We start from the raw sequence: 9,449 nt of genomic DNA, 5'->3' as shown, positions 1-9,449 counted from the left end.
AAGAAGCCAGGGGTCCATCGCTCGTAGCACTTATACTTAGCGAGGGCCGAGTGGTGTGAAGAACAACAGGAGGTGAACGGCGAGCAGACACAGACACCACCTCATTCTGTTCTTGGAGCAACATGTCGAGTCCTCAGGAAATCCAGCTCCAGATCAGAGGTAATCTTCCTCTACTTGCGTTCCTCAAGCGTGATTATGTAATTTTATGTGTATGCCAGTGGTTTCGATCAGCCCCGATCGATGGTTTGTTTTCTTGATGTTTACCTGGCTGGCTGGCTGGCTGCGCACGTTCCAAGTTCTCGCAGCTGATCATTTTTTCTGAAGAATGGACCGGCAGAGAAGGGTCGCCATGGAAGTCCAGCATGGCCTGTTCTTGCGCTGGTCGCGGCCCTCGACTAGCTTAGCTAGCAACGTAATTTCACAGTAACTTACCACCTAGCAACAAGCATCGAGATGTAATTTCTTTAGCTTCTTCAAAATATCCGCCGCCTAAACATTTCCGCCAAGAGAAAAAATCGAAAAAGGAACTGCTTCACTCATTGCGTCTGCACATCATGCATGTAGCTTTCATATATACTAGTATTTGATTGGAGACTACCAAATCATTGGAGAATGGGCATAAATACAGAGCACCCATAGCATACCGGTCATCTTATCTTCATGTTGGATTGGATTCAGAAGTTGTTTCTTAGTACAAACAAATAAATAAATTCAGTAGTTGGAACTTGGAATGGAGGCAGAGCAGAAACACGTAACCCTGGCCTACAATCAGTATTCAGTTTCAGTTTCAGTTTCTTCTGCAAAAAATGAACTGGGCTTTAGTGATCCACTTAGTACTAAAGAGATCCACTTACTGAAACTACGTCACCTTCTCTGTCCACTGATTAAGGTAGTGTCCCGGAGCAAGAAGAATCCGGCCATGGCGAGAACGGCGCGGGACCGAAGGCCGACGAGCGCCGACGGCCGGGGACACGCGGCGTCAGGTGGTGGCTGATGGTGCTGCTGGACATGCTCATCGTGCTCTGCGGGCAGACCGTGGCCACCCTCCTCGGCCGCTACTACTACAACTCCGGCGGCAACAGCAAGTGGATGGCCACGCTCACGATCTCCGGCGGCTCGCCCCTGCTGGCCATCCTCCTGCTCCTCACGCCGCGCGACCCCGTCGGCGAGCCCCGGCCGGCGGCGGCCAAGATGGTGCCCATCTACCTCGGGCTCGGCACCCTCATCGGCTTCGACAACCTCATGTACTCGTACGCGCTGCAGTACCTGCCGGTGTCCACCTTCGCGCTGGTGGCCGCCACGCAGCTCGCCTTCAACTCCGTCACCTCCCGCCTCATCAACGCGCAGCGCTTCACGGCGCTCATCGCCAACTCGGTCGTCGTGCTCACCTTCTCGGCCGCGCTGCTCGGCGTCGGCTCCTCCTCCGACGGAACCTCCGCCGCCGACCTGCCGCGCGGCAAGTACACGCTGGGCTTCATCCTCACCCTCTCCGCGTCCGCCGTGTTCGCGCTCATCCTGTCCCTCTTCGAGGTCACCTTCGAGAAGGCGGTCCGGGGGAGGACGCTCCGGTGGGTGCTGCGGGTGCAGATGTGCACCAACTTCGTGGCGGCGACGGTGGCCGTGTGCGGGCTGCTGGCGTCGGGGGAGTGGCGGACGATCCCGGGGGAGATGGCGGCGTTCGAGGACGGGCGGGCGAGGTACGTGGCGACGCTGGTGGGGACGGCCGTGTCGTGGCAGGCCATGTCGGTGGCGACGCTGCGGCTGATCACCAGGGTGTCGTCGCTGTTCGCCAACGTGACGGGCACCGTGTCGCTGCCGCTGGTGCCGGTGTTCGCCGTGGTGCTGTTCGGGGACCGGATGACGGGGATCAAGGCCGTCGCCATGCTCATGGCCGTCTGGGGCTTCCTCTCCTACGTCTACCAGCACTACCTCGACGGCCGGCGCGCCGCGGCCATGGGGGGTCAAGGCGGAGCGGCAGAGTGCTGCGTGTGCAAGGCGCGCGCGGGCGGCGAGGCCGCTTTGCCCGCCTGAGACGTTGGCCAAACAAAGCTAAAATTACAGTAGTGGTGTCCTAATAGCGCACTCTTTTTCTTTCATTTTTCTTTTGAAATATCAGATATACGGACTCATACATCCTGTTTGGTTGGAGATTTAGAATTCAGGCCATGTTTAGACACGAAAGTATTTTAGAAACCAAGGTATCCAAAAAACACAGATCTATAACATGCAGACACGAAATGCCACAGCAAACATCCAAGGGTAAAATATTACTCTTACCAACATATCCAAGCGGAAAATGGATTAATGGTTTTTACCGAGGCTTTGCTCATTTGCTTGCAACTGGAGTATATCAGAGGCAAAAGACAAGGTGAAACACACAGCCAGTAGCAAGGCCATATGGATAGGAGCAAGAGCGAAATCCAGTTGTTTACATAATAAACACATGCTTTGATCGTCATACAAGAACGACCACATAATAGTAAGCAAAATTCTGTGCTTGGCGATGGCCAGCCAGCATTGGTTTGACACGAACAAATTCATTGGTACAGTCGCTCTAGCTAGCTAGTCTTCCCCTTTCCAGAGATCAGCAAACTCATCGGGCTCCAGGGTGTTCTCCATCTCGTGCATCTTCCTCCTCACCTTGGCCTTCACCTTCTTGGCGTACTTGCCAGCCTTCTTCCGCTTCTCCAGTGCGCGGATCTGGTGCTCCAAATCAACGAAACACTCATTAGAAAATGTGGGAAACGCTTTATTGCAACTGAATTAAATACAGGATGCCATCAAAATCCTGGTGAACACGTGAGAAGTAAATCCTTTTCCCCAGAACCACAAATTTACTATACTGCCAGACTATGCATGCATGACACTAAAATATTTTTAAGGCAGACGAGTTACTTAGGTCCAACAAACCGAGAACAGAATGGAGCAGTAATGTACAAGGAGTGCTGTATCTGCAAGGAATATAATGGATGAATTGCACTGAATGTTCCGATCCACTGGTGTTCACCTGATTGGGAGACAGATAGAATGGGTTCTCGAACAATGTGGGGCCACCAAAACTGCCACCAAATATTTTGATTGGATTCAAACAGAATCTGGGGCCAACCTACACACGGCAATTTAATTAACAATATTGATTAGCAACCACAAGTCATACAAATTATCTAGATATAAGCTCACTCTACTCTTACCTCAACAAGTGTCGTTTTATCTAGGCCTCCTTTATCGACTTTGTCAATCTCATTGTGGGGTACAGAAATCTGTCAATTATATCATTTGCTAAAAATTCATATGGAAACCTAACAGGTTTAAAGTATTGAAAGTTCATCGAAATCAAAATCCAAGAGACCAATACATCACCTGGTAATTTCTGAACCAAATGTGGTCATCCACAATGGAGAAGACAAACACATGATCATGAAAAGGTTTCGCCTTCCGATGGTCTTTTGGAGTAGCGAACATCTGCAGGTACAGCAGTGAGCAATGAGTTAACTCTGAAGTTCTTTCATTAAAAGAAGAGCATGTCCCCATAGAGGAGAATGACGTTTTGGAGGCCGAGCTCCATGGAGGCCTTTATTTTTGAAATTTTCAAATTCAAACTTTTATGATTCAAAAAATTCTGGAAAAAATTATGCGTGTATGTAAGGATGTTACCCACATGTGTGTAAAATTTCATGATGAAATACGTTGAAATACGACATGTACAAAAAAGACAAATTCATGGTTTGGGAGGATGAATAGTATCATGTACTATTAAACAGCCCCAGATTTGTCTTTTTTGCACAGCCCTCATTTCAACGTATTTTGCCCTGAAAATTTACACACATGTGTGTTATGCCTTCATGTATATCTGTACTTTTTTTAGAATTTTTTGAAATGTAAAAATTTGAAATTTGATTTTGGAGGCCTCCGGTGAGCTCGGTTACTAATTTGACCCTATCGAAGTATATTATCGCCTCTGCTATAAAAATAAGCACTGGGGCTTGAGAAAAAAATTGGTTCATATTTTTCTAAGCACCTAGCATTGCACATGGCCTTAGAATATAACTTGAGTTATTAAAGGTGAATCCTTCCTTCAAAGGGTTATATTATAATAAACATAACAAAAAGACCAATAGTGGATGCATCACACCCACATGCTAGTCTTTAACTACAGTGTGTACAAATTGTCTTGTCGTAAACCCGCGTCAAAATCAGGTTAAACCTCTTTTGGCACCAAGTAAATAAGAATAAATTGATCTTGCAAAAACAAAAGTTTTTTTAATATACAGGTCAATATCAGCTTTGTTCAATGGGCCCTATCGTGCGTGAGTGTTCTCTGGTCTCGGAACCCGAGTGTGTGGCCTGCGTTGCTCGTTGTGAAGTGGATGAGGATTGCAGCACCGCGAGTAAGTGTGCTTCCTCTCGAGCTTGCATATTTTGATGTTTAGGCAGGGAGGACGTCGTGCTGCCTAATAATTATGCATGAATTCTAAGAAAGCTTTGATATTCAAGCCTAATAATTAGGGGTACATTCAAGAGTTTTTATAGAGTATGGGGGCAATAGCCCCCTTTGATATTCAATAGCATTTTTGCATATGTGAAAATAGTTGTAAACATATGCATCACAACTAAAGAGTACCGGATGTTCAATAAATGTTTACATCCGACGGACCCAAAAAAATTCAGTCCGGCTATCGCGGGGCCATTCATGGCAAATTCAAGCGGCTGGCTCCCCAACTCGCCCGCCAAGCACTTGATCTTCGCCGCATCAGGATCAGTCCTCCATCTTCAAGGTAGACATCTTGGCATCGATTGTCGCCATCACAAGCTCAACCCTCTTCTTTTCGAGCTATATCTTGTTCTCCGTCACCGCCATTAACTCCTCAAACCTCTGGGCCTTCTTTCCCTCCTTTGCGTCATTGCCCCATCAAAAACAAAAACTAGTGCCAGCCCAGTTCACACGCTGAATCAATCCCCACACTCCCATCAATCAAACTAGAGTAAACAAACTTTAAATTGCAGTAGTGATCTTCAAAAGAAAAGAAGGAAAAACAGAGAACTGCCTGTTTGGTTGGAGGATTGGAGGTTCTTATTGAAAAGGAATAAGAATTCAGGTCATGTTTAGGTACAAAGTATATTTAAATTCAAATTATCCTAAACCACAGTAGTATAGCATGCAGGAACGAAGTGCCACAGCAAACATCTTCTCGAAATATCACTCTTACCAACAGATCCAAGCGCAAAACGCCGTGAGATCATATCAATCGTTTGTACCGAAGCTTTGATCATTTGCTTGCAACTATATCAGGCACAAGACAAGGTGAAACGCACAGGCAGTAGGATACGACATACGAGCAAGAACAAAATCAAGTTGTTTACATAAATTAACACATGCTTTGATTGTCATACAAGAACTGCCACATAATAGTGCAAAATTCAGTGCTTGGCAATAGCCAGCATGCATGGGTTTGACGATCAAATTCTTTGGTACAGTCACCCGCACTAGCTAGTCCTCCCCTTTCCAAAGGTCAGCAAATTCATCAGGCTCCAGGGTGTTCTCCATCTCATGCATCTTCCTCCTCACCTTGGCCTTCACCTTCTTGGCGTACTTGCCAGCCTTCTTCCGCTTCTCCAGTGCGCGGATCTGGTGCTCCAAATCAATGAAACCGTTATTAACCCCCGGGTGTGGCTCAGTACATGTAAAAGCATACATGATTATGCATATCCTGGTGAGCTGTAAATCATTTTCCCCAGAACCACAACAAGATACCAACCAGATGATGACACTAGTCTATTTTAAGTTTGCAGATCAAACATGATTAGTTGGTTAGGTCCAACAAAACGAGAACAGAATGGAGCAGTAGTGTACAAGGAGTACTGTATCTGAGAGAAACATAATGGATGACATGCATTTGAATGTTCCGTCCACTGGTGCAAACACGACATGCATGTCATTTCATGAAAAATGTGCTCCCTCCGTATACCATATTTTGATATCAAATCCCATTCCAGAACACAATAAAGCTAACTGCACACCAGCGGTACCAAGAAATAACATGACACTACAGATCATTCAACTTGTCGATTTTCTCAGTTTCAACTTTTGTTTCAAGCAAAGAAACACAAGAAACAAATAATATAACCATTCCTTGATGACCGGAGAGGTAAGACCAGATTTTCATTACAAAGATGTCTGAAATATATGTACTTAGTCCACATCAACCAGTGAAAGCAAGCTATACCTGATTGGGAGACACGTAGAATGGGTTCTCGAACAATGTGGGGCCACCAAAACTGCCACCAAATATTTTGATTGGATTCAAACAGAACCTGGGGCCAACCTACACACAGCAATTTCATTAGAATATTGATTAGCAAACCTGGAGCCATGAGTTGGTTGCGAGATCTTATGGGTTTCACCTCTAGCCTACCCCAACTTGTTTGGGACTAAAGGCTTTGTTGTTGTTGTTGTTGTTGATTGATTAGCAAACAAGTTATATAAACCATCAAGATAGAAGGCTCACGCTACTTTTACCTCAACAAGTGTCATTTTATCTAGGCCTCCTTTATCAACTTTGTCAATCTCATTGTGGGGTACAGATATCTGTCAAGTATATGATTTGAGAAAATTCAGATGGTGTTAATAACTTGACAGGTTTTAAGTATTGAAAGTTCGTCGTAATCAAAACTCTAAAGACCAAGACATCACCTGGTAATTTCTGAACCAAATGTGGTCATCCACAATGGAGAACACAAAAACATGATCATGAAAAGGTTTTGCCTTCCTATGATCTTTTGGAGTAGCAAAAATCTGCATTTACAGCAATGGGCAATGAGTTAGCTCTGACAGTCTACCATTAAAAGAAGAGCATGTCTCCACTGGATTACTAATTTGACTATATCGAAGTATATCATCACCTCTGCTATACTAATATAGCCTGAGTTATTAAGTGTGAATCCTTCCTTCAGAGGCCTATATTATTATAAACATAAAAAAGAGCAATAGTGGATGCATTACACCCACATGCTAGTCTGTAACTACTGTGTGGACAAATATGATTTTACCGTAAACATGCATCAAAAGTCAAGTTTAACCTCTTTTGACACCAACTAAATAAGAATAAATTGATCTTGCAAAAACCGAAGTTTTTTTAAATACAGGTCAATATCAGCTTTGTTCAAAATGCTGATAACACATGCAGCATAATGTAACAAGCCAAATCATCACGTACTTGTGTTATCATTTCCTTCAAGAGCTTCCAATGAGGTTGCTGGTCAAAATTTGAAGAAAATGTTAGCAGAGGACGTGACCCTTTCAGATGGTTGCCGGTGAGCTTCAGTTCCTCCATGGTGTGAACTGCACGTAAATGTTACAGGATGGTCGGGCATTAGTAGACGAAACATCACGATAAAAATACACAGTACATAATCCAGTGCATAGTAAAACAACTGAATAACTACTATTGGTGTGAGAGTATACCAGCATTGACTAGAAATTTCACTGATGGCCCTGCAGGGGACTTGACCATCCAAAGGTAAAGATCTTTCTGTTTTCTGCACTGCAATATACACGCAGAAGATGCTTCAATATAAGAATTAGCAACTCTATTGCATATTTAAATTCTCTAATTTTGGAGCGATAGTAAAACAACGTTGAGTTGACAACTTTTAAACATTGTGAAACACATAACAGACAGTGTGGATTACAAAGCTCAGTAAGGTTCACACCAGAACAATGATACGGATCAGAGCTAACTTTGAAGTTGATTTCACACCAGAAACGACTAACCTGTTCCATGTTAAATGCAGTATGATTTAGCAACTGTTAATGTTCCTAGTATATAGTTCCCCTATCAAAGTACGCAACCTTGAGCTGATCGAAGGTAAACTATTTCCATCAAGCTGGCAAGCAAGCAGCGAGCATAGTACGTGTGTAGTACCTCAAAAAAGAGGCAGCTGGAGCAGCTCCTGAGCTCGACCAGCTCGTTCAGCGCGCTGCCCTTGCTCTGCTTGGACTCAACCTTGCTGTCCTTCTTGGCGTGCGGCAGTAGCGACACCACGTTCTGCATCAGATGCCGGTACCTACGCACAGCGCAAACCAATCCGCAAAACAATCAACACCCCCCCAGAAAAGCATTGGTCTAACAACAACCACCACAGAACTCCGAGCAGAGAGGGTAGCACGCTTACCTGTAAATGATGCGGCGGGAGCACGTAATGAGCACCTTCTCCTTGTTCCGGAAGAAAGGCCCTGCGTCCTTAGAAGCAGGCTCATCAGACGAGTCCTTAAACCCGAAGAGGGTGCGTTCCGGCCGCTCTGGCGCAGAGTCGTCAGGCTTCTCTACAGCAGCAGGGGCAAGAGCATCGGAGCTGCGCTTCCTCTTCTTCGCCATGGGGTGAGACGCTGGGGCCTCACTTGAGGGCTAAATCTACTTAAACATAAACTCTAGTTATTAGATAACAGAATCACGAGGAGCACAAATGTTGGCATCGCAGACGCGTCACATATCAATAATCCATTCACATTGCTAATGAAGTACCCATACATCTGGATTCATCACCCAACAGAGAACACTTGCGTGCAAGGGACCGTTTCTAGAAAGAAAGAAAATGCATTGCTTGGCGAAAAGGGACCCTGTACTTAATCGACAGCAAGTCATTTACTTGCCCGATGGCCAGCAAGCGCTTGCAAAGATTGTGTGTTCTTACAAATACATATACGCATGCTCGGTTGCACTACTAATCAGCGTGCAGCGTGAAACTTGTACGGCCGCAGAACGCAGCCCGTGCCGAACTGTTACCACGGCTGGACGGGCGTGGGCACACTGAGCATAAGAGAAAGCAGGGGAGAGGGGCCGCGCGAGTGGCTTTACCTATGCCGGAGTCGAAGAAGAAGCGGCCACCGGAGGCGCGGCGCGGGGGCAGAGCTGTGGTTCGGCAACAACGCTGCGGTGGTTCGTCTGGACAAGGTAGGAGGCGGCGGCGTGGAGGTCCAAGGAAGGAAGGAAACCCTGAGTTTCTGGGCGATGTTGATGCTGGTTGGCATTTTTCATCGTGTTTGTGGGCCGGGGTGGGCTGGGCTGGGCGTGTGAGTGCGAGCCCAGTCGGATTTGGATTGGGCTCCTCGCGGACGCGGCTTGCCTGTTCCGATCCGAAATACCCGGGCTCTGGAGTAGTAAAGAAAAAAAAAAAGTAAACTCCTAGTCCTCATGTTCTCTTTTCATTCGTTTGCTTACTTTTTCTTCTGATTTTTTTGTTAAAAACAAATGTCGATCATGATTACAAAACATCTATACGAATCCGATTGCCAAACGCCTGTCCATCTTCGTATGGTTACTTACGTACTGTAATTCACAGTGCATTTGTTCACGAATTCATGCAGAATGCTTCATACCGACATCTTAGCTCCAAGAAAGCTCTGAAACCATGTAAAATTACAGTAGCACTCTCCGCGCGTGTTAAGGGAA

The 9,449-nt window shown here is 45.8% G+C and overlaps 3 protein-coding genes across 4 annotated transcripts; 1 reads left to right on the top strand and 2 right to left on the bottom strand.

Moving 5' to 3' along the window:
- On the top strand, nt 1-2,250 carry LOC109785853 (probable purine permease 11). 2 transcript variants are annotated; one of them, XM_020344447.4, is made up of 2 exons: nt 1-159; nt 890-2,250. In XM_020344447.4, the coding sequence occupies exons 1-2, from the start codon at nt 123-125 to the stop codon at nt 2,029-2,031; spliced, it is 1,179 nt and encodes a 392-aa protein (XP_020200036.1). In that variant the 5' UTR covers nt 1-122; the 3' UTR covers nt 2,032-2,250. The 2 variants fall into 2 exon arrangements, with proteins under 2 accessions (XP_020200036.1, XP_040255657.1); XM_040399723.3 differs by having other exon boundaries at nt 17-159; nt 894-2,250.
- A 312-nt stretch (nt 2,251-2,562) lies between these two features.
- LOC141041260 (ribosome biogenesis protein BRX1 homolog 2-like) lies at nt 2,563-3,565 on the bottom strand. The gene is made up of 5 exons (XM_073507389.1): nt 3,545-3,565; nt 3,361-3,462; nt 3,192-3,260; nt 3,008-3,106; nt 2,563-2,700 (listed from the first exon to the last, which is right to left on the bottom strand). The coding sequence occupies exons 1-5, from the start codon at nt 3,563-3,565 to the stop codon at nt 2,563-2,565; spliced, it is 429 nt and encodes a 142-aa protein (XP_073363490.1).
- A 1,766-nt stretch (nt 3,566-5,331) lies between these two features.
- On the bottom strand, nt 5,332-9,016 carry LOC109785862 (ribosome biogenesis protein BRX1 homolog 2). Its single transcript, XM_020344454.4, has 9 exons — nt 8,856-9,016; nt 8,173-8,411; nt 7,923-8,064; nt 7,463-7,541; nt 7,215-7,339; nt 6,692-6,793; nt 6,518-6,586; nt 6,225-6,323; nt 5,332-5,626 (listed from the first exon to the last, which is right to left on the bottom strand). The coding sequence occupies exons 2-9, from the start codon at nt 8,373-8,375 to the stop codon at nt 5,489-5,491; spliced, it is 957 nt and encodes a 318-aa protein (XP_020200043.1). The 5' UTR covers nt 8,376-8,411; nt 8,856-9,016; the 3' UTR covers nt 5,332-5,488.
- Between the last annotated feature and the right edge of the window lie 433 nt (nt 9,017-9,449).

Source organism: Aegilops tauschii, chromosome 2, assembly GCF_002575655.3.
Source record: "Aegilops tauschii subsp. strangulata cultivar AL8/78 chromosome 2, Aet v6.0, whole genome shotgun sequence".
Classification (NCBI taxonomy): domain Eukaryota; kingdom Viridiplantae; phylum Streptophyta; class Magnoliopsida; order Poales; family Poaceae; genus Aegilops; species Aegilops tauschii.
The sequence above is the reverse complement of the archived record's forward strand: the minus strand, read 5'-3'. Positions and strand labels throughout refer to the sequence as shown.